The sequence below is a fragment of the Molothrus ater genome, chromosome Z, assembly GCF_012460135.2.
Source record: "Molothrus ater isolate BHLD 08-10-18 breed brown headed cowbird chromosome Z, BPBGC_Mater_1.1, whole genome shotgun sequence".
In the NCBI taxonomy this organism is placed as follows: Eukaryota; Metazoa; Chordata; class Aves; order Passeriformes; family Icteridae; genus Molothrus; species Molothrus ater.
In genome coordinates this window covers 44,648,401-44,676,116 of record NC_050511.2, presented here as the reverse complement: position 1 = coordinate 44,676,116, position 27,716 = coordinate 44,648,401, and the positions used below count along the sequence as shown (strand labels likewise).

Here is a 27,716-nt window from a genome sequence, read left to right as displayed (position 1 = left end):
GACTTCCCAGGTATGATTTGTTAAGACATTTCTTAGCAGAATGGATCATGTCTTCCTGATGCCTTCATTCTGGAAACTCATTTCTTCTTTTACCAAGATGGGGATAAAGCAAAACCTGAAAATAATCCACACTTTATACAGGGCAGTCAAGTACTACTTGGTAAACCACCTTTTTCAGGCATAGGCTTCCCATCATTGAATGGGATGTGTCCTTACTCTCCAGAGCAGAAGGTCACATTTTTATCTTCCAGCCTTCTTCACCATCTAGTTGCCAGGACTTGGTGCTGTCTGATGTGGTTGCTATTATGTGTGGGCTCTAAGGAGGGTCATGGTAATGAGTTTAATGCAGGTTGACCCAAAATATACCTCATCAGTTTGCTAGCTTATGACAGTTTATGTCTATGGTCTTCAGCATCTGACCAATGCGACCTGAAGCTGCTCTAGTTTAATTTCTCTTTTCCTTGTAGGATTTGGCTGTTTTGTTCATTCCCCTCCTACTTTCTTACTGTTCTCTGTAAGGACCAAAATGAAGATCACAAAACAAATTTTGATGAATCGCTTGCTTACATACTGCAACAGAGTTCCCACCTTACCCCTAAATATCCCTTCCAGTCAACCCCTTAATGCTTTTGCATCTCATGACATCAATTAAGAAAAGCTCAGGACTGCAGCACAGAGAAGGCACATCCAGTTCTTCCAAGCCCAATCTTCATCCTTCCTGTAAACTTACAGAGACTATTTTCTGTTTGCTTACATTCTCATACACCTGGCTTTATGCTTTTGTTTGCTTGAGGATTGTTATGTGAAGGGCTAACTGATCATCTGTACTGGTTTATCAGCCTGAAACCTTAGTGCTCATGGATCTGATGGAATGAGTTGGACTGCTAGGGAAGGACATCTGATGTATAATACACTTCTACTAAGTTCTTAGAAACTTTGTAATCTTTATTTTGGCAATCATAAAGATGAAAACCACTGAGGTAACTCTAAACATCCTGACCACAGACACTACAATAAAAACAGATCACAACTGCAGAAAAGTTACTGCCTGTAGAATCCTAGGAGACAAGAGGGCTAATGTGTATGTCTCAAAAACTGATAGCCAGATGGAGCCAACCATGGATTGTTGGTGATAACAGCCAGGAATTATTGGTAATAATACACTGAGAAAGAACAGGATGTGGCTGGAGAAGAGGCCATAAGGAGGTAGGGCAGCACATTTCTGGGACAAATGTCCTAGTTCTGGCTCCTGGAGATGAACACAACACAGCACAAATGCAGGGATGAGGCTGAGAAGTGGGCATGGACTGTAAGAGGGGATTGAGACCACCAAAGATGCCCAAAGCCATCCCCAACCCATTTCCAGAAACGTCTAGAGGAATGGACTGCACAGGATTAGTAATTTGCATAGAAAGTGACAAACTTATCTCCAAGATGGGGAGATTTATAAAAGGTATTCCAACCAAGCCCACATGTGTGGACATCCCCAGGACACCCCAGATGGATTCAATGCTGGAGCTAGGACTGGTCATCTCTCTTTCCCCCTCTCCTTTCTTCTCTTTCCCCCTCTTTAATTAATTTCTCTCTTTCTCTGTCCCCTTTCACCTTACCCCTCTGTTCAAAACCCACTGCCATGTGTTCATAGAGGAGATAAGGTCCTAACTTATACCAATTTCCATGCCAAGTATGTAATTTACTAATAGAACTTAGTAAGTTTTCATGGATCCTCTGACTTTTGTCATTCCTTTTGACCATGGGCACCTACAAATCTTGAGTACTCCCCTCCCCTCAAGGGTGGGACGCCACACTTACAACTTTAATGCATGGAAGTGGAAAAAGGGGAAATAAAACAATATTGCATCCAGATAGTCAATAAAATAAAATAATTCAAAAGAATCTCTTTAACAGTAATTTATTATCATTAAAAGTAACAATAAGTAGTTTTAAATTCTTTTGTCTTAAAAATCTAGTGTAACATACTGCTACAGTTCTATGAAACTTACGGCAAAATTGTATCCCCAAACCACACTGCTGTGCCTGATCCTCACAGACATCAATGGTGTGGCACACAAATAGCACAGAAATGGATCGCTCTATACAGCGATGATCATTAGGCCTCAAGATGCTACAAGTTATTTTGTAAGAGCTATTAAGTATAATTTTTGTTTTCCTCTCTGTTAATATTGCTAGAACAATCAAATATTTCACATAGCTTTTGGTGCCCATGTGGTCTTTCAAGAACTGTGTTTTATTCCCATACATCTTCATGCTATAGTTTTCCTTTTTAAAATTTCCCCCCCTTAGTGACACGCCTCCCCCACCTCAGGAGACAAAACCACAGCAATGTTTGCAGTCACTCTGCACACAGCATCACCTGTTTCCTTCCTTCACATTCTGAAGCCAGTGTTCAGCCCTAACCCTTACCTTTCACACTGCTGCCTGAACAACTTGGCAGCACACAGTTCAGGAATACTACATGGTCATATTTTAATCTCCAGCTTCTTGGGAGTTCTTAGGTTAAGCTTAAGCTAAGCACCCAAGACAGCTAGCCTTTAGCTATTTCAGATTTGTGGAAAGGAGCAGTGGCCAGACATTGCAGGACAGATGCATCTTTGCATTACACAAAAAGGCCTGAACAAGTCATAATACTGTTTATCATTGGCTTGCAGGACCAAAAAAGAATAGCCACAGGCAAGCACACATATCACTGAAAAGAACAGTTATAATTCTATCAAGCATTTAATGTGCTGGATTTAAGACTACAATGTTACTCAATACTCAAAAGTAAGCAGAAGCCTCTGAGTGAAACCCTTCTGGCTATCTTTTTCTTCTTTTACTGAAGAAAAAGAACATGGGGAAACTTCATATAGTCTTTCAGATGTGGTTTGTGTATGATTTCAGATACACAGGATCCCCTTAGATGGGATAGGAAATTTCCACATGAACTTCACAGTAGTGCATGGAATTAGGAAATTCAAAGACAACCAATCAGTAAGCAGCTTCATGTGCATCTATATCCACTCTGGATTTAGAGAGTCATGGGAAAATTATAATCATAGGGTAAAAGTATGGATGAAGCAGTAGATCAACAAATTCCATGAAGAAACTCTAATTACAAGAGCAGTTCACACTCTTCTCAAAGGAGACCTACAATTTAAACTCCAGGAGAAAAGAGGGTGTTAAATTTACTCAATCAATAAAGAATTTTTGGGGTTTGTTTTCAGCTAGATTTCTTGAGAAAGAAAACCCCAAAACTAAAAACAACACTTATAGTAAAACTGAAATCCTGTCTTATGTAATATCCTAAACTACTGTCTTGCTTTGTAAATGCACCTAACAGCTTATGAATTTCTCACCCTTACTCAATAACACCTTAAAGAGCTTTAACTGAGGTAGCCACTAAAACTAAAACATCACCATACATTAGCAATGCCAACACATGGTGAAAAGCTCAACCAAGATGCTCAAGAAAAGTCAGCTAGCATTGCTTCCAAAAATGTAATTTTCTCTCTTGCTCTTTTATTCCAAATCTTACTTTACTTCCCTTTTCTCTTCTTGCCCATCTCTAACAAACAGCAACAAAGAAAAATTTAGCTTTCCAGTTCATTTGTAAAATGTCCTTGGATTTCCAAAACTAAATTTTCAAATGAAGATTTGGTGAATTTAGTTTTAAATTAATGTCATTTAGAACACTGACACTGAAGGACAATCTGTACCCTCAATGACTGACACCTGAGGTTTCAGCTCTATCATCTTCCTGCACATGCTTAAGTTCTAGAAGCTGTAGAAAGACACCTGCAAGGGGAAAACACAGAAGCAGTGAAAAGGTCCCTTTCGTTTTAAGTCTCAGCTATATATGTAAACACACAAAGAATCACCTATTAATTCACTGTCTTTCAAGTACTCAGGAAGTTAAATTGCAATTATCAGTCCTCTAGCTAAAAAGTACAATGATCTGTCATATTCTGGATCTTTATAGTCACAATCATTGCTCAAAATGAAAGCATTTTCAAATTACTTGAACAGCTATGGTAGCCTACGCTCAAATGCAACATAAAAAAAAATTAGCTTTAAGGATAATTAATACCCTGGTATTTTTGAAAACACTTTCAATATTTTTTTATAGTCCTTTATCACTATTTTTCAAGGTAATTCAGAACCTCTTCTATCAACGTCCAAATCAAACAACCAACCAAACAAGAAAACTCCAACTGAAAATCACCCCAATATCTATGTTGTTTAGTACATGTATATTGCAGAATGTACATTTGGGTAAACATCTACACTGTACACATACAAGTACATGTACTGTAAACATCCAGTTCTGACTTCTTTTTTTCAACCACTATTTGGAATTTGAGTGTCCTCTCTAATTGGCAGAATATTTTAATGCATATATGGAAATGCAAAGTTGCATTTCAGCCATATTGCATTGACCCAAAGCAACACAAAACCTCTGCTTCTAAGATATATACTTGCCAAATGAAAAAGTCTGAAGAGAAAAACCATGCTCTTGCTTAAAAAATAGAGCACTAATGAGTGTGATGTGCATAATACTGGTTTCTCAGTGTAGAGCAGATACTATGTATATATTCCCAAATATAAAAATAAAATGGTACAAATTGCATGCAACTGTACATAGTGCAGTTCAAGCAATACCAAGGAATTATCCTTATTCTTCTGAAGCATGTGGACAACAGCAAACTGCAAGGTGATAATTGTAATGCGGTCCTTGGGTTTCTTCTTCCACAGAGACAAAAAATTTTTATTTCAAAAAAATCTAGTCCACAACAGGGAGACATCAAACAATTTAACCATGATAACTGTACTGTGAAGAATTTCTGATTTTTCTTATACATCTAGATAATGCAAAGGGCTTATTGTTTGAAGTACTTTGCTAGAACTCCTTTTTTACAAACCACAACACACCAAAGAAAGCGTTTCCTGCTTTCATTACACACAGTTGTTCATCAGGTGGAAGTAGATTAAGGTGGTTTATTACAGCATTATAAAACTAACCTCCTTCCTCATGAAGCATATGTAATGCACAAATTAAAGATTCCAGTTAAGCATCACCATATACTAACCCTTTATGTTTGTATAACATAACCAGCTAAGAAATTGTTACTACTGAAATCATACACAGGCACCTTGCTATATCATACTTACGTTATAGTTTTCTTTTTAAAACATTCCACAACTGACTTGGCTTTTAGGTCACTTTTGTCCATTTCATCTATTTAGACGCTGTGTTACCACTTCTCTGTACATGATAGAGATATATATCAGCAGCAGAAAAATGACAAAGAAATCATCCAAGAACCCCAGAATTCCAAACAGAGCTTCAGGAAGAAAATCCAGAGGTGAAGCCAGGTACAGCAAGGCTCCAATCAAGCAGAGGAATATCCTGATGCGAAACATCCAGAAGAGGCCCCCTACAGAAAACATCTCCCTGAAAGCATGTCGCAATAAAGTGGGGAGATCCATAATTCTTTCCATAATCTATAAAGAAAAAATTTAAAAGTTAGTATTTTGCTTTAGCAACTCATCCATGCTAAACTGAAGTTTCTACTACTACGTTATATCTTTGATTCTGTTAGTTTATAGGAATTAAAACAAAATCGGGGAAGAGTTAATGAGTTTAGTTTTACCAGGTAGAAAGGCATTAGAATATATATGTTTTCAAGAAACAGTTAAACTTTGTTATTCTACAATGAAAAGCATATACTTGATATATATCACGAGAAAATATACTGGCATCTATTATGAAGGAAAATCAATGACTAATAGAGGAAAACAAATGACTGGGAAAGTAAGAAACAGCAAACAGGTTAACTGGAGTAAAATATTGATCAGAACGCAAGACAAACCAGGATTGTGAGAAAAAACCTAATGGGTAAAGTAGAATAGGTTACAGTTTTTCAGAAACACAATACCCCCTCTCCTGGTGTATAACCAGTGATTCACACAAGTTTCCAAAGGATGGATGAAGCTTCAAAGTAAACTAAAGAACCTTTAAGTGAATCCATTCCCGCCTCCTTTCCATTTTGCTACTATGAATCTGCCAGCTTAGCAAGAGACTGCTCAAAAGAAAATATTCAGGTTTTTGTTGTGACGAGCAGGGAGGGGTGAACTTTAAACCTTTTTTTATACTGGCTCCCTTCTATGGTACACAGTTTCTACATACAGAATGACTTAGTGCCATAGCCGAAAAAGCTTTTGAGAAAGAAATTTTGTACGTGGTAACACTGTGTATAAATCAAAGACAATTTATCTAGTCCAATTAGGGCTTTAGTGCAGATTTCTGGCATGACCTCAGACAGGTTACTGGGGACTAGACACAGCTCGCAGAGAGGTCTAATGGAGCCTGAAAGGCAGTTTCAACCTCTTCTGGACAAAACCCATACATTTTGTGGTTTAGAAAAATACTCCTCCCTCTTTTGTCTCTTTGTACTGTACATTTTTCTTTTAATGTCTTTTTGCTATATCCAAATCCCATTACAAATGAAGACAAGGAGGGAGGTTACTAGTATGCATGTGTGTCCATTTCACCTTGCAAAACAGGACACGCACACAGGAGATGGGCTCACAAGGCTGACTTTCTAACATTTGTAGAACTTTGACCACCCCTCTTAGCTATTTACAGAAGAAAAATTCTTTTTCTTCTTTACTCAGAAAGGAGAAAAAAGACTGTAATATAAACTAGGGGAAATAAAAAATCAAGACAACGTACAGCTGTCTGAGGAGAAAGGCACAGAGCAGAACTTCATATTCTTCTTTATAATCAGAGTAAAAAGACCAATGAAGTGAATATTCTTCCTTGCACGTCATTTATTTCATTAAGTATTTTTACTGACTAATTATTGATCCTTTCAAAATAATGACTCATATCTAAAAACAAACTTAACACATGAACACTTGAGAAAACTCAAGACTTATTAGATTCTCACTTACAAGAAAAAAGTAAGTTTGCCTACATTTTCATAAATGACAAATAAATAATTTTGGGGTTGGCCTAACCATTTCAACATGAATTTCCTAAAGAAAAGTTGCCTAGGCCCTAAGCATCAGGAAGAGAAAATCCATATCCCAGGGAAAGAAAAAAAAAAGAAGGGGGAAAAAACACAAAAATTGCTCTCAAACTCTCCTGACACCATTGACTTCCACCTAAATTTACCCAAAACTTACCGATCTGGGCTGTCCTGAAAATCTTCGATTGTAATCATTAACATCTTGAAACACTTGGGCTGCACCCTGCTGATCTTCACCAAAGAGTGGTAAGAATAGTGTTACCTAGGCACAGCAGGGAGATTATGCTACACATGCAAATGTAAAACAGTCATCTTTAGTTAACTATATAAACTAAAAAACCTTTGGTTTAGTTGAATAGTTAATAGGAGAATAACCTGAAATTTACTAGCATGGGTACTGCTATTAAATTTTAACTAATTAATTCCTTACAGCTCCTTACAGAATATTAATTTTTAAAGAGATTTTTAAAAAAAGCACAAAATAATTTTCCTTTTAAGAGAGGCTTCCTAAACACCTAAATGCTTTTTGTTTCATAAGTGGGACAAATGATTTGGAGAACAAAACTAATTTACCAAATTAATCTAATTTTCTTTTCTAAATTGAAAATAGAATAAAGCAATCAATGAGGCCTTTCTTTTCCTATTTTTAGGATTGCCTTGCATAACAACAAACATGCAGCAAAACTCATGGTTTTGCATATGGATCTTCATACCGAGATGAATTAAGAAAAAGATATTAACCTTCAACTATTTTGTATGGACTTTGAGAACTTTGCTCTGTTCTTGGGTTAACTTTCATGCAAACATAGAGAAGTAAGATATATGTGAGTATGACCTTACGTATGTTATCTTTCTGCATAGGAGTTGCTGAGACTTCTATTTGGAAGCAATGTACAGGTAAAAAATGCAGATTATCATGGGAAACAGGGAAGGCATAGTACTTTAAATTATTATAGTCTTCCGAAGCTTCCTCTGTAACTGGCAACTAAATATAAATCTGTGTGGCAGTCACATTCAGAAACGAGAGCATAAGAAGATCTACATTCAACTTCTAGTCCTGCCACAAACCTGTTGTATGACTCATGTTCATGTATACATCTTTCCCTTCACCATTTATAAATCAGGGTTAGAATGAATACATAACCATGCAAACTGTGCCACCTAATATACCTGTTACTCAGAGAAACATAAATGAAAACATACATAAGGAAAGACAATAAAGAAAATCACTTATTTTCCCCTTTTCCACACCTTCCCCACCTATTATTTGTGTCTTTTTCTTCACTGGCTACACTCTAAACCTACTCATTCTTCTTCCAGTCATATCTATTTTTTCTTCCTTCAACTGTCTTCTTACAGTCATTTGTCCTGCTGATACACACAATCAAAATAGGACACAATGGAGGGACAAGGACATGAATTACATAATTCATCAGAAGTTACTAGCTCTTTAGTTTGTGCACTGTTAAAATAAAGATGTACTTTTGTTAAAACATACACTATCAGACTCAGAGATCCTAAGCCTTAATGAGTTGCAGGAACATATTTCAAACTGACAATGTAAGTAAGTTGCGTAGGAAGTAAGTTAGTGCTTTCTCTACAAAGATTAAATTAATAACACATACAAGTTAAAAATAAGACCAAAATAAGAAATTGACATGGATAGGTCTTTTGGTAGGGACAGAGGGAAGAGAGAGCGTATTTCTCAGGAGCCAGTAGTGTGCAGCCAAGCCTTTCAGATGCAAATTCTGGTAAAAGAAGTTAATAACATCTTCAACAGAAAGCATGAAAGGATCATAGTTTAAATCTCACAATTTTCTGTTTTCATATAGTCTTTACAGAAAAATAGCTGAGTTATCAACTATTGCAGAACAATCTGAATTTTTGGAGCCACTTGTCAAAGCAAGAAGTTCGGAAAAACTGAATGTCCACCATTCCTGTCTCACATATCCCTCTGTACTTTTTCAGTTTCTCAGACTTCTTTATCTGCCAGCCTCACTATTGCAGCTCACATGTAAGTGCCTTTTGGCAGGCTATTCTAGACAGCCAAACTGACAGGTCGACGATGATTTAAAATATTACCGTCTGTCTGCAGATTGGACAGCGGATGGCACCCAGCCATGAGCCATACCTCCAGTAGGCAATAATGCAGGAACCTGGTGGAGGTAAGGTACACACACATTTAAACACCTCAGATGAGAAATGCATCGCCTGAAATAATACATTTCACGGCAAAGGAAACAACAAAAAGTGTATATAAGCAGTTAGGTTAAATCCACAGTTTCTGATGTAATTTTGTGTACAGCATTCACTGAAGATCAAGACCAAGAACTAACATCTTCAAATTCAATGCTATTAATGAGAAAACTCCTGAATAGGTTCAACTGAATCAATAATTTTAAGGCATTATTTCCGGGAAACACAACAAATTTTTATTCATTAAGTGAAGAAGCAAATAATAAAAATTGTTGCCAGTTTAAATTGTAGAAGTCACAAAAATGTCAAGAGATGTAAAATTTATCCTAAAAACTTGGCTTTATCATCATCAGTTTCAACAGATGAAGACAAATATTAAAATGTAAGTATTTTATCTGTTTTCCAAACTTGCTTGTTTTTCATTTAAACAACTGGGCATGGTATATGCTATATACTTAAAAAAAAAAAAAAGAGATGGAAGAATTCTACTGGGAAAATGAAGGAGAAGAAGCAAAATGCTACATAGGGTGTCAGTATATAAATATAGCCTCAAAAAACCACAAAACCAAACACTTTAATCAATTTTGCACTTACTTATAATTCTGCAGAACTTCCAAGAAAAAATATTTTGTGAAATAAAGAATATTTTATTATTTCTAAAACAGTTTTTAAAAAAATGGTACATTCCCAAATGTTCTTCAACATCTTGAGTTTTTTACTAAACTGGAAACAAATTACACTCTTTGACATTTTAAAATTAAACAGTTTCATTCCTGATAGCATAGAAAACAATGCAGCACACTCTTAAAGTAACTGTTTATTCCTAAATGTATTTTCTCAACTATTTATAAAAAATTATTTATTTTGCAAATGCAATGATAAACAGTTAAAAGCAAACAAAGTTTTGAATTAGGATGCCTGAGCTAGTGCCAAAAGTTTGTATTTCTGTTCTGTTTTTAACTTTGGTGCTAGGAGCTTTCCTTGCTTACCACAGAAGAGATGTCCACAGTTTGTTTCTATAGGAAATGTAGCCTGTTGCAAACAGACTGGACACGACATATCTGTATAGAAGCGATGCCGATCACCAGCAGAAGCATCCTGCTGGAACAGCAGGAAAACACAAAGTGTTGGAGATACTATGTTATATAAGTCTACTGAGTTCTAAAAAATAATAAATTGGTGTTCATTCACTATAAGTCAAACTGTCAAACACAGAACTACGTGAAATGAGAAATATATTTAAATGTAAAAATTAAACATAGTTAAATGTATTGATTCAATAAGCACATTCTTCTGACAGGACCATTATTTTCCCTTCATCTGTTAAGTAAGTGTGTGCTTCAAACCAGTTAAAGACCACAAAGAAAGAACCTCCTTGGTCCTTCACAATGAGTCAGGTTAGACATGCTAGAGCATGAATAACAAACTTGGATCTATATTGTTACTTCATTATCCTGAGTGGTTCTGTCCAGAGCCAGGTAACCAAACTGCGTTGCTTACCAGTTGCAGCATTTAGTGTTTCCAAGCCCACACAAAGATATTAACTTGTGTATGTCACTGTCATGAAACTGTTTTTCTCCCCATTTTGCCGTATTTGTCTTCCACATAAATATGCACAGTCGTTATTTCAAGAAATATAATGATAAAAGACTTTTCAATATTCTCCAAAAGTATGGCATAGACTCTACCAGTTTAACTAGATGCAGTCATAAAATCATTGAATGGTCTGAGCTGGAAGGGCCTTTAAAGATCACTAAGTTCCAACTGTCCAGCCATAGGTAGGGATACCTTCCACTAAGACCAGGCTGCTCAGAGCCCCATCCAACCCTGCCTGGAACATTTCCAGGGATGGGACATTCATAACATCTCTGGGCAGCCTGTCCCCAGTGCTTCACAGAAAAGAATTTCTTCCTTGCATCCCATCTCAACCTAGCTTCTTTCAGTTTAAAACCACTACTCTGTCCTGTGACTAAAGGCTTTGCTAAAAAGTTCCTCTCTGTCTGTCTGTGCCTGGCTTCTGTTGCTGTGCCATTGTTCTGCTACACACTGCTTATCAGTCTAAACATCTACCCCTGTCCTCTCTCAGCAAACTGTACTCCAGATTTCCTTTCCTTTACCCTAAAGTTCCCAGGAACATTCCAGGAAGCACACAGCATAATCTAACATACTCCACCTTGTGGCAAAAACTTATTTGAAAAAAGAACCAGCCAAAATTTAGTTTTAATTACTTGATGCATCCATTAAAAAGGGTACATTATCCCATTACTTGATGGACTTTAAGGATGCCTCTGTACAGTAAGTAAGCTCCCGTAACTTTCAAGATCATCTTCTTCCATAACCTCAGAGAAGCCTGCAGTACCCCACATCAGAGAGCTGAAAGATGCCGACACTTGGTACAGCACCTGATCAGTTTGAAGCTGCTGACGAAGAGCTCGCACTAGCTCTTGATTTTCTGGATGTATGTTCTGATGTTCATTTCTGTGAAAGGAAATACAAGCAATAAAAAGCCCTGTGATCCAACATTGAAAAATAACTCACTGAAACAAATATGAAACCTGAACAAAGGGCAAAAAAAAATTATTTCCTGCTATAAAGGATTTTAAAGGAAGTACACAAATAATTAAGGAAACAGGAATTTATTCTGGATCCTAAAGTTACTTTGGACACTTAAAGCTGTACAGCGGCAGGATTTTTCAGAGACTCCACAACCAATCATTAAATCATGTTAAAATTAGATTTTAATCTGAGAAAAAATTAAGCCTTGAACCTAAAAAAAAAAAATGAAGTTGCTTGAAAGCTTTTTGATTAAAGACATGTTTTTGTCTCCATTGCTAGTTTCTTATTTGTTGGTCTACTCAAGAAATTAGTCAATAAATTACTAGTTTTTCACTCACTGCCCAAGTCACAGAGTTGGAACCTCCTAATTACTTCAATTTTATCTGCTACATGATATTTGCATAAGAAAGAGTAGACAAACTTGCATTTAGAATATTGAATTTATGTAACTATCAGCAGACTGGATATGAAAAGAAACCACTCTTTTAAAATCACTCTATTTTAAAAAAAGAAAGATTCTACAGGCAGGCAAACTACAAGTTAGATACACCAAGAGGAATCATTGGGAAGGGCCATACTGAAGAAAGAAGGATGGATATATTTCAAATTTGAAATTCAAAAGCATAATGGGACAGATTTGAAATTAAAAATGTGCTGACAGCAATCAGAGGTGTTGAGTTACAATAAATATGAGTCAATAGCATATGAATTTTTATGCTTTATTAATTCATATGGATTTGAATGATGATACATTCTGCTCAGTACTCTTGAGGTCTCAGCTGGATTCTGTTCACCATTTTGGGCTAAATGCATAGAAACACATAGAGAAGTTGGAGAAAGTTCAGAAGATAATAGGAACTACTGCCCACAATTTTTTTACATTAGAGAAAGACTTAAGAAATGTCAGTTTATATAGAAGACCGTTCATGGAGTGAAAAGGGGACAGGAAAAGTCTTTCAGTCTAAAAATATGAGCAATTATTTCCCACAGTTATCTAAGGCTTGTGGAAACACATTTCTAACTACATAATGTACAAAATCAGACAAGATTACCTCAGGCTACTTTGGTCTATCCCTGACTAAAAGTTAAATCAAAAAAAACAGGTTGCAATACTTCCAGGGATATTGAGGTAAGCTGATCATCTGTCAGAGATGAGGGCTGGACCGGCTGAACTTTCAGGATATTTTCTGGTTGCAGTTATATTATATAATTTCCTCAATGGCTCTAGAAGCTTCTGCAATATTTTCCTTCAGTTAATGTGGGCAATCATAATATTGCATTATTGCTCAAATGTTTATTGCATTATTGCTAAAATGTTTAAAATTTTGTCTGCCTCATTCTTTTTTCAAAGAAAAATAGACAAGTCCCATATTTTTCATGCTAATATTTACATGACCATCTGTAAAAAGAAAATTTATTTAATACTAATATGGGTGACATATGAAAGCTGGATGATAGAAAGCCTGTATTAAAACTCTTCTTATGCACCTTTGGTCTCCATGAATCAGATTTTGTGGATGCTGTCTGCTATACATGTTATATGTATAGAAGTATTTTTCTGTTTAGATGCTACAAAATAAATGTATTTCACATCTTCAGTTTTCCAGAATGTCTGATATATATTGAAGTCCAATTTGATTCACACACAAGCGCAAGGCATGAATTGTAAGACAGTTTATTCTGATTTCTCCATAAACAACTAAATTAGCAGTAGCAAATTTGCTACTGCAAGTGTTCATTTATATGACCTTACCCTGGTATAACATACTATGCCGAAATCATGAGAGCATTTGCAGAGCTGCAGGGGTACAGCATGTACAGTCACTTATGCATAAGACAGTGATGTAGCTGAAAACTATGCAATGTTCAGGAAGGGACAGGCAGAGCTCAAGGCATATCAAATTTATAACTTCTGTCATGCAATTAGTGTGAGAAGATAACTGAATAAATAAAAACTAATATGGTGCCATGTCATTAGAGGCATTATCAAACACAAGCCAGAAAGAAATAAAGTTAGATGCAAAGGCCTTTTATTTCCCTATTTCTGACTGCTAGCACGCCAAAACTTGAGGGAAAAGTCCCATGATGTGGAAAGATTGTATTATGTACCACAGAGGGCCCCACCAAACTATTATTGGAAGGAAGAAGACTCATTCAGTGTGCAGTCTCACGCAAGGAAATAGAGGGATAGTACTTAAGGGGACTGGTGCATCACTGTGCAGTGATGGACACTGTTAATTTCCAAGGACTAAGATCTCACTTCTGCTGAAAATAGTACTTGATTCTATAATCAAACCATATGATGGATAAAAAAATTAGATTAAAAAAATCTAAACATGTAGACCCATAAATATGGAACAGTTAAGTCATCTAGGACAAATCCCTTGTAGGGAATTAAAGGATCAAGCTTCCTTTAATTTGCTGAATACACTGAATTTTCACAATCTCATTTGTAATGTGACAACCTACTCACCAGTTTAAAAGATGATGGAAAAAATCTGGCTTCATTTTATCAAAATTTATAACTCAAAAGCATACAGGCTTCACAAAAGTATCATATAGTGCCTGAACTACACAGCTGCAACTTGTTAAAAATGTTAATTATGGCTTGTAAGTTTCTCCGCCAGAAGCATGAATGAAGCCTTGATGTGATGCTTCATTGAGTTCTTTCACCTGGAAACAAGTACAACAATTATATCCCTTAACAGTTCTCTCCATATTCTGCTTCTGCCCCCTAAAATCTACTGCAACACATACTCCTTGCTGCTCATTTCCATTTTGATTCAGCTCCTGCAGCTACTCATCACCTTGTAAGCTTTCCTTCCTGTATACTTACCCATGACCTGTTCCTACCCAACTTAAGTATTTCAGTTCTGTTGATACAGAAGCATGAAAGGCAAAGAAAAAAACTGGGGTAATGAACACCATATAAGCAACACAAAGACCACTGTACTAAGGTAACTAGAGAAGAAAAAGAAAATACTCTTTTTCTTCCTCACTTCCCCCTCTCTGCTAAATAAATTAAAAGTACTATAATTTTTGTACTGTACAGATTTTCTATCATACTATGCAGATTTTGAGGGCAACAATACAAAGAAGATAGATGAAGAGTGCTGCTGAATACAGACAATTTCAAAAGGTACCAGAAGGCAGAGCAGGGAGCTGAGAGGATACAGGTAAGACTTGCAGTTGTCAGTCATAGAATCACAGGCACAGAATATGCTGAGTTGGAAGGGACCCCTCAGGATCACTTAGTTCAACTCCTGGTCCTACATGGACATCTCAAGACACATATGCACAAGAGTATTGCCCAAACACATCTTGAATTCTATCAGGCTGGTGCTGTGACTTCCCTGGGGAGCTGCTCAACCTTCTGGGTGAAAAACCTTTTTCTGGTATCTTAACCTAAATCTCCTCTGACTCAGCTTCACGTGTTTCCTCAAGTCCTGTCACTGGCCACAAATCATACAATGCAGATCTCCAAAGTCTGGAAGCTTTGTGTTTTCAGTTTGTTTGCCCCTCCAGAAAATAAACCAAGGCATGTAACAGGATTCACAGTCAAACTTTTTACCTACCTCATTACTCTGCAGAGGCAGTCGATAATTAGCCTTATCTGCCTCCCTAAGTAACTCTTCATAATTGATGCATCATCTCCCTGAACTTAATTCTGACTGAACTCCTGCTACTCTTGTCAACTGCTGACCCTTGTTCCACTCACTTTTTTTTTTAGTATTTCTTACTTGCCTTTCTAGAGTTCAAAAATAAAGTGTTAACTTTTAAACTAAACACTTAAAATTCAAGTCACAAATGCCAAAAATGTCAGTATGAAGGATAGAAAAATCATAACAGAGCAGATAAAAAAGAGGCATTATTAAAGCAATCTGAGTAACTGAAACAGCTTTGGGAAAAAAAAAAAGGCAAGGTGAAGCGAATGCCTTTCTTAGATTCTTTTGTGATATCCTGATCCTTAACAGTAGCACTGCCTTGCAGTCCAACCAAGTTTTTCTACCTATAGCTTATTTAGTAGCTTGCTCTCAAGTAACCCTACCTTAGCAATATTTCTCATGTGGACATTTCTTCTTCAAGTTCCATGATGCCACTGCGTCACTAAAACGGAGTTCCCTTGGTTTTGAAAACTGTTCTCTGTTCAGAGGTTTACACACATCAATAAGATAAAATAAAATAATATAAAATAAAATAAGCCAATCTGAAGCTCATTTTCCCAAAACACATAGGCTAAGATGTTTGTTAGGATGCAAAGAAAAACTCTGAAATAAAAATAAGCTTTGATGACTTCATCATTAAAGTTACTGAATTCTGAACTTAACATTTTCCTGTATGGAATGCACATTGCAGTCCACTGTTGTACAGCATACTCATTTGAAAAAAAAAAATCAATTTATTTGGATTTGGGTTGTTGTTTGTTTGCTTTCTTGGAAGGAGACTTCAGCTAGAACATACATTGGAGGAATATATCCAATTTTAATCTTGGAGTCGTTGACAAATCTGTACTTTTTAAACAAACACAACACAGCTGCCATACAGACTGTGAATTTAACCATTTTCCATCTTAATGAATGATGAACACTACTAAGCTTGTTTATCTGAAGATATGGAAGCGTTAAACTCCACTTTTGATTTTAGGTGTACCAAGCAATTAGTTAAACATAGTAAGCAATCAAACAACCCCTTCCTTACTGTCACAAAATCACAGTTTTTATGTACCAATGCACGCAATTGTGAAGAAAGTTAGGATTTTTATAAAAAATGAATAATTCCTCTCAACACATTCTCACCTTAAAAGCGTATATACCAGAGCAGCAATGAAAGTGAAACTGAGCACAACTGCCACCAGTACCTGGTCACTTACTCCTTCTATAACTGAATCATTATCTAGCTTCAAACTCTGAACTTCTGCTTGGTGACTGGCCATCACAGCTCTAAAATGCAAAAAAAATAGATATATATACATATATTAAAATGTATGTGTCATGTCTTGTTATGTGCACAGACATTTTAAACACAGTTACAAACAATATGTAAACAGAATAGTCATTGTTGGGAGAAAAGAGTGGTACAAAAAGAAGGAATATATCCATTTTTAACGAACACTGAGTTTGCTGTAGAGGTCTTATGCAGTAGCAAACAAATCTTAAATGTGTTATGTGTTATGATTTAAACATTAAAAAAAATAGTCAGATAGTTTACCTTGAAATCTTTATAAGATAAATTGCATAGGAATAGGTCATTACTGAACTGGCCATATTCTAAGGACTGTCTATTGAAAGAAAGTTTAAAAGACTGCATTATCAAGAATTTTAGTTATTACACACCACATCATTCCTGGTAGGCTAAGCCAACACAGAAACTTAACTTTCACCACTTACATGAATGAAGAAACAAGGACATTTTGGTTTTAGTGTTAAATGCTCATTGCGATACACAGGGATCACCCAATACATTTTAAACTTCATTTCCGTTTTCTGTGCATTACCAGCCTTTAGCTGGAAACACGGGGAAAACTTGAAAGAAAAATAGTATTATCCTTAGTTAGACTCACTTGTTTTATATTTGTTTCACATTTGTAGCCATCAGTGACTAAGGTTAACATTTTTAACCCACAGCACTAACCTACAGCTGGATACGTGACATAAAATAGTTTCCAACCCACTGCTGAATCATTGCTGTTGCAATCAGGAAGTGAAATGAACTATGGCTATGAATATTACAAAATCAGAACAGTGAAGCTAACTCTGTCAAATGACATAAGAAGTCATATTGAAGCTCTGTCCATGCACAATTGAAGTATTTTCCATGAAGCTGTCATAAAATCCCAGTGTTGGTTTCTGAAGGCATCAAGACTGGTATCTTTTTCTGTTTCCTAGTCCAGCCTGCAAGCTTTCATCAGTGTTTCACTACACTCCACAGCTCATGTGTCATTTTTAATTTAAACCTCGCTGTCTAGAAAATATTACCAAACACCCTCTGGCCCTGAATTAATTGCAAAACTGAAATGGAGTACAAGTCATCAGGATTTTAGTGGATACCTGTAATACCCTGACAAAATTTCAGCATGTCAGTCTATTGCTAATAAAAAAGCGTATTTTTTCCCTAAGACAGCTACTCTCACCCTCCACATTTTTTCTAGTATAAGCAGTGGAGCTTTTTTCAAGCTTCCTTACATTTTTGGCAGCGGCCTTCTGTAGCAGGAATACAAGAGAAGTTGATACATTCTCAGAGTAGTGTTAAGAAGTGTAAGTGGTATAAGTAAGTATGTAAGAGCAGAGCAAACTCATGGAGAACAAGGGGAGGTTTCATTAATTGTTGTATTTTGGGGCTTTCCCTGTGAAAGCTAAAATGGAATAACGAAGCATATATGAAATGAAACAATAAACTAAGTTATCCTAAGTGTGCCAATCTGAACTGAGACTATTATTTCTGTAAGTATAGTCAATTTTTTGCTAATTACAGCTTTCAACAAGCAACTGTGTCACAGTATTTGGAAAGAGTAACTTCTTTCAAAGGTGGAACACCAGTGACTCATAGAAAGGCATGTTTAAAGTAGGTCAGTGTTTACACACGTTTCATATATACTAACAAATGAAAGACCAGATCTTTGTGGAAAGGTCTTACATAGGAACATGGGGCTACACAAGGAGTTAGAGCATTTCTCTGCATAGCTAGTTACACAATTACATTCCTATAGCTAAAGCCATGAGGTTAAGATGTTGTGAAATTTTTCTGAGCAGTGGTTCCCTGGTGCTGAGGATCTGGACTGGCAAGTGTGCTGTGATGCCTCCCTAACCCAACATTACCTGCCTATATACTTAAGTTCTTTGCATATCCTGTCCTGAAGAAGCTTGTCTTTCTTACACTGCATCATTTTGAGACAGCCATTTTCCACAACTGTGCATGCTAATATCTTCCATTTCTATGTTTTTCCTCCTTAAGTATCATTATCAGCTGACTAATTTTTTACTCTGTTCCACTGTTTTTTCTGGGTTGACCACTCAGAACAAAATCAGACATAAATGCCAAGGAACTGGTATAATTCCTCCCTTGCTCCACACCAGTTCTGTTAGAATACACCAACATGCCAATGACAACTACATCCCATTAAGTACTACCCATCGTTTTGGGTTTGGGTTTTTTTTCAGAAATGCCTATTGTGCCAGAGACATACAGACAATTTAACTGTACCTTTGGAAGGCAAGCACTTCTTATATTAACACCTGAACTTCCTCTGTCACTGCTTGCTTGATGCACTTTGAAAACAACACCAAGATTATCAATATCACACCAATTTAAATCAGTTTCCCTCAACAGCCTTCAAGACATCTACTCCAGCTCTTCCCTTTCTGTGTGTTCCTTGCAACAACACTCCAAATTCTTATCTGCCTACCATCAATAGCATTCACTGCATCTGCTTGCCTTAATTTCTGCTCACTCATCTTTCTTGAAATACCAAACTAGGGTGCCAAAGTTAGCATCAGAACATGAAAACGAAATACACAGATCCTCACTTTCTCTTCCTTCTTGCACATAATACCAGTTACTTATATCTACTTCAGCCCTTCATTTTGAAACATATATGACTTTCCCAATAACATTTTGAAATAAGCATAGTGTACAAGAAAAATTATTGCACAGTTTTTCTCTCTGCACAAACACCCTGAGACACTTTGTCTTTACTTATGTATCAATACTGCAAAGACTATATAGAGGGGGAGTGGAATCTGCCTCAGCTTCATTCCCAGCTGCTTCTATCACTAAATTCTAGAGAAGACAAATTATCAATGCTTAATGCCCATGTTGTTCATATTTTAATTTACTTGCTGTTTCTGGACAGCCAACAAGTGCTCTGTATATTTTTCTTATTACTTCCAACACTTTCTCTCAATAAGATCATTGCACAGGAGAGCTGACAAGACTTGTGTAGACTAGGTACTACAAAACAGAGGGTATCACTTCAAAAGAACCAATACACATTTTCTCAGAATTCATGCCTCAGTAGAGATAGTAACAATCTCCTCCTCATCCTATCTCTAAGATAGCATGTTAAAAAAGCAATGTCTACAAAGAAAATGTTAAAATACACTAATAGAAAAAAGGAGGAAGGAATTTTGTGATTTCAAGGCTATCTTGAATGTTTTCAAACAAAATACCCAGAACTGGAGGCTTGCAGTTCATGTTTCTTCAAGTGCAACTACAGCAGCCAAAGAGTGATCTGCAGTGGTTTGAATAAAAATAGCTTCTAAGAAATCTTGCCTCACAGTGCTTGTGTTCAGCAATTGTTGCTCTTTCAGCTGGTGCAACTAAGAAGCAAGCTATAGGACATTTAAATAATGTAATGAAGACTCAGTCTTTGGAGACAGCCAGCCTTGATAAAGACCAAGTGTGTGTCAGAGAAACCTTCCAGAACCACATTTTATTACATATATCTAACCACTCCTAAAATAGTCACTGTTAATAATTTGACGCAATTCAAGAGTGAGTTAGTATGGCTCATACTAAATTCCATCCATTGATTCATTACATTTTTCCAGTTATGAAAAAATGACAGCATTTCATCAACCTTTTCCTCATATAATTATTTTCAGATCTGGGTTCTACATCACAGGCATTTCAGATATTAAATTATTTTAAAGGTTTTCTTTCTTTCTTTCTTTTCTGTAGGTTACCTTGTTTCTTTCTAAAATTGCAAAGAAGGTTTGAATTATTTTCATTGCTCCGTTTCTATTCTTTAATACAATAAATTAATTCCTGTCTATGCTAGCTCTGAGAAAAGTACCAACTGTGTAAGATTACTTCAGTGGAAAAAAGGCAGTAATTGAAAATATATTAAATTCGGATAAATGATTTCTGGTTATACTTATGACTTTTTCTCTTTTTAGCCATTTCATTAAGATGGCTTCCTTAAATGCAAGCATAACTCCAGCCTATGAGAGGATGAAAACCAAGCAACATCTAATAATACTCACATCAAAACTGGATTTGTACAACCAACTTCAGAATTTTAAAAATATCAATCGCAAACTTAAAAACTGACAAAAATGCTGGGCCTTTTTCCTAAAAGTTGTTCCTTTTCAAAAACAACACTGGCAAAGCCCAAATCTTAAATTCCAGGTTTATTTATTCTTCAGACTACTGGCATTTGCTTCAAGTAAAACAACACAGAAAAGGGGGACAAAGACAAGGAGTTACTCCTCCATCCATTTGGGCTAGCTAAGTTACAGCTTGACATTGCATCCCAGTACACTGGGAACTGATTCATTTCCATGAGAGCTCTTGATGGCTAGAGAGTATAAACAACCTCAGAGTAAATTGTCCACAAAAGGTTTTGCAATAGAAAGGAATGTAATTTACTGTTTGTAAAATCATAAAGTTTTATTTGTAAATCTGTCAGTAATTAATCATCTGTACAGAAAATCACCTTGTTTATTACAAGTTTTTCTCAGAGTGATCACTGACAGAAGGTAACACTAATTTTTTTTTTATATTTCAAGAGTCTACAGACCTTTTTAAAGTTACATTTTCCCCTCTGTGGTTATGTATGAACAATGCATGCAGATTTAAGCAAAAAAAAAAGAGAACTATAATGAGCAATACTGCAAGTACAATGGCTTTTATTCTTGGAAATTCATACAGAACACATTGAAATGTGAGGGAATAAAGATATATACTAGTGGGGATGTATTATTTCTTAATTTTTCAGAACTGAAAAGTATTATTAGGACTTTCAATGTTCAACATAAAGCACTGCTATAACAATACCCCATGCCATGACTCATAAAAACAATCCAGTCTTTACCATGATATGTTAAACAGCTGTCAGCTATCCAAAGTCAGAACTTTTCCCATCGTTTTCTGAAGTATTTTAACTTTTTTGAGTTTATCAGGGAAGTGCCATATGATAATATACTCTTAAAACCACAGAGATTTTTAGGACACACTACTAAAGGAATGTGCAAGCACAGTGAAAAAGAAATAAGAGGCTCTCTTGATGTCTGAGAAGTAAAAAATGAGGTAACACACAAGCAATACTGATGTGAGATACAAGTTATTAACCTTACTGTATTGACTTTATGAGCATGGTACAATTTGCTTCACATCTGAAAGGTAATTTGGATAACAATGTGTCCTTTATGGGATGGGCTGGGAGTGAACTGGATGAGAAAAATGGAGTTTTGGATTTTCATTTATTTCAGTTTTATTTTGAGTGTTTTTCTCTTGATGCAGTACAGCCACCATTGGTTCTTCAAAAAACTATAAGTTAATTATAAAGTGATGGTGGGCAAGGGTGCAAGCCAGAACCTGCAATTCCTTTTGCCAGTTGCCTTTTATTAGCAAAAGCATCGTTTCCACCCTTTGAAAAAGTTGCTTAATTTGTAGAGGTTGTGTGTTTTCCAGGATAAGCTAATTCATCTCCAACTAGTCAAATACCACAAGTCACACTTTCTTAAGAACAAAAAGGCTTTAACCCCTCAAAATTTTCTTCTATGTAAGAGAAACAAACAAAAAATTGGTTTGTATAAAAAGTTTCTAATAAGATTGGCCTGTTTCAGACAAAAAAAACCCAACTTTTAGGAATTTAAGCATATTAAAATAGAGCATGCTTATTCTGTAATCTAATCCCTGAACACATATTAGCTGAAATATCTATAGGGATAAATTTAGCACATTTTATTTAAGAGAAAAGCAGGCAAAAATTCCCAAAATAAAGACAAACTCTTAAATGTAGGGCAAAAATTGAGACCTGTCTCATCAGAAGCTATCTAATTACTTCCTGCTCTATTGTAGTACCAGGTCATGGTCCCTCTCTGTCATTGACAATGGGACTTTGGGAATGGACTTGACTCAGTGAACTGAATCCTACAGTTATTTGTGTATATCTTTATCCAGTTATCTGGGCATATCTTTAAGAGTCCAAAGATATGCCCAGATTGCATTCAGAAGCAATTAACAACAGCAGGCATGAACTACACATCATGAACAGTGGAAGTGTTGAAGACTCTCTGAGTTTACTAGCCTAAATCCTGTATCAGCCAAATCCTGAGGTGATAGATTTTTATCCAGGTTCCTTAGTGTACTAAAGTCAGGCTTTGAAGAAGCAGTGTAGACAAATATAACTTTATAGAACAGAAATAATGGAAATGATTGATGGTATACTTAGAAAAAGTGTTTCTTGAGGAAACAGGATTTATTAGCCTTTCATTTTTGTGAGCACAGTCTTACTTGAATAAAGCACCAATCTCTAGTACTAAGTATCCCCCTGCACTGTAAGTATCCCCTCTCACTACACAGTGGGAGAAAATCCAAAGGGCACATTTGCTAACAGAAATTTAAAAAAAAATCTATAATATAGCAACATATAAATTGATGAGATATATATTCTGTGACAAGGTTGTCAAAACTGACTTGAGATTATCCTATTAGAATTTCATGCAGTCTGCTAATGCATCATTATTATGAGTTTGCATCAACTTTGGGTTTACAAATAAGTTCAGCTGGTACAAGAAATACAGCCAAACTCAGCTGTATAATATTCAGTTATATGCTTACCACCTTTGCTTTCAGGACTGTGCTGACTACATTCAAGTGTATGCATACCCTTTGCAAAAGAGAATGGAAAAGGTCTGAACTGTCTTGCTAAGAGAGAGGAGAGGGCAATTTCAGTAGGCAAACAATGATTTTGTTGAGTATACGTTACGAACTGACCAACTGAGGCACTTGCCTGATAAAGCAGGTTTCTGCAGGGTCTGAGGTCAGCAGTCTCTGAGGCACATTTTTTCCTAAAGAGAAAAAAAAAACAAAAGAAGAAGAAAGAAAGTAGATATTCTACTTTTGCTGATGGAATCATGTTTTGCAAATTAAAAGTAATGCAGCTGCAAACTACAGGTGCAAGGCTGTGAGGGAAAATAATCCAAAATTAATATACCATTCTACTGGGAAAACAAAATATCTCAAATAATTTTTATCCTGAGTCGAAAACCACATGGATGACTTGAAGCAAGAAGACATGCAATGCCCTGTTTAGCATCACTATTCTGAATATCTGCCTGGGTGATGTATGGCTTGTGTAAAACAATCCCTAACAAAGTTTTCCACCACTTTGTAAGGCAAAACCATACTGAAAGGTACAGAGTTCTAAACAAACCAGAGGGTGGAACTGAATTAATATGCAGATAGGAGCATGAGAAAGAGCCTGCGTATGCCTTCAGCTTGGATACCTCACCTTCCTGGTCAGGTAGGAAGAAAAAGAAAATATTGTCACTTCATTATAATAAAGTTTACTGGAATATGGTAGTACTTCACCTAAGCATGAGGAGGTTTCAGATCTCTCTTAGGAAAGGTGCCCAGTAATACCTTGTTGTAGAAAGCGCTACCTCCCTACACAACCTCATATCTAAAACAGATAGCAAGGCAAAAAAGCAATACAGTATTTGTTTGCGTCAACAAAATACAAGCTACACCTCGTGGCAATGGGCAAAGCAGAGTGGGAAATTAGACACAGAGGAAGATATGATAGACAACCTTAAACCATGCAATGTACCTGTGAAAGCTGTCAAAAGTACCAAACATGTTGCTTAAAGCACGCATTAAAACTTGGAATGGAAAGTTGGTAGTTGTGCAGTTTTTTAAAACTTTAAATTCATCCTGAAACTGAAAGTTACCTTTAAATGAAGACAAATTTTATTTATAACTTATAGAGCAGATTGAGATCAATAAGAAAGTAACTTTCCTGGGAAAACTTGAAAATTTTCATAGCTCCTACAATACTCTACAGTTCAAAAGAAGCTCACATAAAGGGAGCATTTCGTTTTTCTCCATGTTACTAATTCATTAAATGGAAAAAGTGTGAGAAAAGAGGGAAAATAGCGGCAGTTTCCACATCTGTGACCCTTCTTGTTTATACAACCCTCCACCGTTATCAGAGCTTTGTGCCTGCTCCTCCATGTCACTGCATGCCAGGCTCATTGTTAACTGATAGGGAACTGCAGAACTTATCACGATGCCACACACTCTCATTGCAAACTTCAAATAGTCCAAAATCCAACACACTACTGTGTGAGAGAAAAAGAGATGCTTGAACTCCTCAGGTGATCCATTTGCAGCATGATGGAGAGCTCCTCTGGCTGGGGCACAGCAAGGATGCAGGGGCACCCTGGCCACAGACAGACTCCTTGTTTTTGAGATAAAAAATTAATTAAATCACCTGAAGAATCACACAGAACCAACTAGGCTGGAAAAACCACTGAGATCATCAAGTCCAATCTAAGACTGAACACCTCCCTGTTAACCACACCATGACACCAAGTGCCATGTCCAGTCTTTTCTTGAACACCTATTGAGATGGCGACTCCACCACCTCCCTAGGCAGCCCATTTTAATATCTAATTATCCTTCTTCCTAGTCACCACTTGCTACTAGTTCTAAGCAAGTAACTCATAGAATTGTAGAATGTTAAGAGATTGGAATGAACCTGAAAGAACATCCAGTTCCAACATCCCCATGCCACCGACAGGGACACCTCTCACTAGACCAGGTTGCTCAAGTCTTATCCAAACTGGTTTTGAACAGGGCCAGGGGTGGGGCATCCACAACCTCCTTGGACAACTTGTTCCAGTATCTCAACACCCCTGACAGTAAAAAATTCCTTCCTGCTACCTAGCCTAAATTTCCCTTCTTTAAGTTTAAACCCATTACTCCTTGTCACTACAGTCCCTAACAAAGAGTCTCTCTCTGACTTCCCTGCAGACCCCCTTTAGATACTGGTAGGTTGCCTGTTCATTAAATTCACTACAGCAGAGCTCTGTTGAAAGGAAGCTAACGTCGTTGTCTTGTCCAAAAACAGATGAGAACGTCGTCAAGGCTGCTCCATACACAAGCCAAGCCACACGAGATACTAAGACTATGATATCTCTGTGACTGCAGGGTCATTTCCCACTCCAAAAGGAGGAAAACTTTGTAGGGGCTGCTCCACCCAGAAGCCAAGCCACATTCCACACCAACATGGATAACGCCTGTGGTATACCATCCTCACAAACCCACGCTGCCAGCCCCGCCGGACACTCTCCTGAGCAGCTCCTCCGCGGCAAGAACACACACACACACACACACACACACACACAAACACAAACACACACACACACAAACACACACACACACACACACACACACACACACACACACACACACACAAACACAAACACAAACGGAGCCGGGGGAAGCACTGCACACGCCTCCTACCCGAGGGCCCGGCGGCGTACGAGGTGCCTCGGCGGGCATGCAACGGAGGGACTCGCGTCTCCCTGACCCTCCCCAGTCCCCCCTGGCCGGCTGTGAGGGACGGACAGCCCAGCCCGGTGCGCGGCGGCCCCGCCCGTGCCCCCGCGGTACCTCAGCCACCGCTCGCCGCCGGCCTCGCGGCCCCGCCCCGTCCCCCCGACGCCGCCGGGTCGCGCCGCGTCCCCCGCCCCGCCCCGCCCCGCGGCCGCCGGGCGCAGGCGCACGCGGCCGGTCCGTCAGGGCGCGGTGACGTGTCGGCGCCACCGCCCGGCCCGGGACGGGGCGGGGCGGGACCGGCGGTACCGACCCGGCCGCGGCCCCGCAGTCCCGCCATGTTCAACGTGGAGAGCCTGGAGCGCGCCGAGCTCGGCGAGAGCCTGCTCACCTGGGTGAGTGCGCGCTGCCCGCCCGCACCGAGTTGGGTCGCGCCTCAGGGCCGCGGCGCCGGGCGCCTCCCGCCCTGCCGCGGCTCCGCTCCGGTGATGGAGGCCCCGCGGCCCGCACCCCGGCCGGGCCGCGTCGGGTCGGCGGAGCCCCGGCGGCCCGGCCTTGCTTTGTTTATGTCTTATCTTGGCGCATCGGGGGTGCCTGGGCAGGGCCATGCTCCGCCTCAACGCTGCCCCTGCAGCGGGGGAACAAAGGCCCGGGGGGCCGGCGCGGGAGCGCCCCCAGGTGCGCCCGGGCTGGGCTGGCGAGCTGCAGGCCGGGGCTCGGGTCCCTCCTATGCCGTTGTATGTCAGTACTCCGCTGTTCGTACCTGCCCGTCTCCCTCTGACCAGCAAGGCCGCCTTTCTGACCGGAAACTTGCATTTCCGCCTGTTTATTTTTCTCTGATTTTTAAGCAGTGGTTAAGTCTCGAGAGACAGAATTCATCGATGAGGTCGAGGATTTTACAGTATCAGCCTAAGAGGTGGTATATTTATTCCTGGAGGTGTTCAAGGCCAGGTTGGATGGGGCTCTAAGTAACCTGATCTAGCTGAAGGTGTCCCTGCTCATGGCAGGGGCATTGGAACCAGATGATTTTCAAGGTGCTTTTCCAGGCCAAACCCTTCTATGGTTCTATGATCTTATGATAAAAATTACTCTATACTACTTTAATGTTGGTAGTTTTTCCCATAAATGTCTTTAGGTTATGCTGTCACTCAAAGAGCAGCCAAAATATGGTGGACATTAAACCTGGCTTTGCAGCTACCTGTAGTCTGAGCAATGACCGTAACATAGACGTGGAATTTAACTTTCTGTAGTAGCTGAGTAATTGGTCAGTTGTTTAAAACCTCTGGATTTTGGTTTGAGGCTGGTTTGGATTTTTTCCCTTCTATACTCAAAATTGCCAAGTAAATACCTAGAATATGAAACGCTGCAATACAACTGATTGTTAACTAGAAACAGAAATTTTCAGATTTTTTTTCTATGAGAAGCCGGAGCTGACTGAAGCTCTGATGGTGATGAGTGAGTTCCTGGGGAATAACAGGTTAGATTTCTCAATGAAAGTCGGAAAGGATGAGCAAGGGAAATAGTTTATTGTTAGGAGTGAGCACATGGCCTGGAAAGTATAGAAGGTGACAATTTTGGGGAAGAGGTTTTCGGAGAAGTGCTTCATGTAGGTCTGCAATAAGTCACTGAGTTTCACTTGCCTTCACATTC

At 38.1% G+C, this 27,716-nt stretch overlaps 2 protein-coding genes across 15 annotated transcripts in view; one reads left to right on the top strand and one right to left on the bottom strand.

Moving 5' to 3' along the window:
- Window positions 1-1,896: 1,896 nt before the first annotated feature.
- Window positions 1,897-26,476, bottom strand: RNF170 (ring finger protein 170). Of its 11 annotated transcripts, none has more exons than XM_036402595.1 (8): window positions 26,458-26,476; window positions 23,518-23,575; window positions 16,580-16,723; window positions 11,630-11,705; window positions 10,217-10,328; window positions 9,114-9,187; window positions 7,189-7,293; window positions 1,897-5,502 (listed from the first exon to the last, which is right to left on the bottom strand). In XM_036402595.1, the coding sequence occupies exons 3-8, from the start codon at window positions 16,714-16,716 to the stop codon at window positions 5,233-5,235; spliced, it is 774 nt and encodes a 257-aa protein (XP_036258488.1). In that variant the 5' UTR covers window positions 16,717-16,723; window positions 23,518-23,575; window positions 26,458-26,476; the 3' UTR covers window positions 1,897-5,232. The 11 variants fall into 11 exon arrangements, with proteins under 11 accessions (XP_036258488.1, XP_036258480.1, XP_036258489.1 ...); XM_036402587.1 differs by lacking the exon at window positions 26,458-26,476 and adding an exon at window positions 26,184-26,223; XM_036402596.1 differs by lacking the exon at window positions 26,458-26,476 and adding an exon at window positions 26,034-26,094.
- HOOK3 (hook microtubule tethering protein 3) overlaps window positions 26,334-27,716 on the top strand; it is an 85,855-nt gene continuing 84,472 nt past the window's right edge. For 2 of the 4 annotated variants that reach the window (XM_036402584.2, XM_036402580.2), the window contains exon 1: window positions 26,334-26,461. In XM_036402584.2, the coding sequence (XP_036258477.1) occupies window positions 26,405-26,461 (57 nt within the window). In that variant the 5' untranslated portion in view covers window positions 26,334-26,404. The remainder of the gene's footprint in view (window positions 26,462-27,716) is intronic. The other 2 variants (XM_036402582.2, XM_036402583.2) reach the window with 1 other exon arrangement.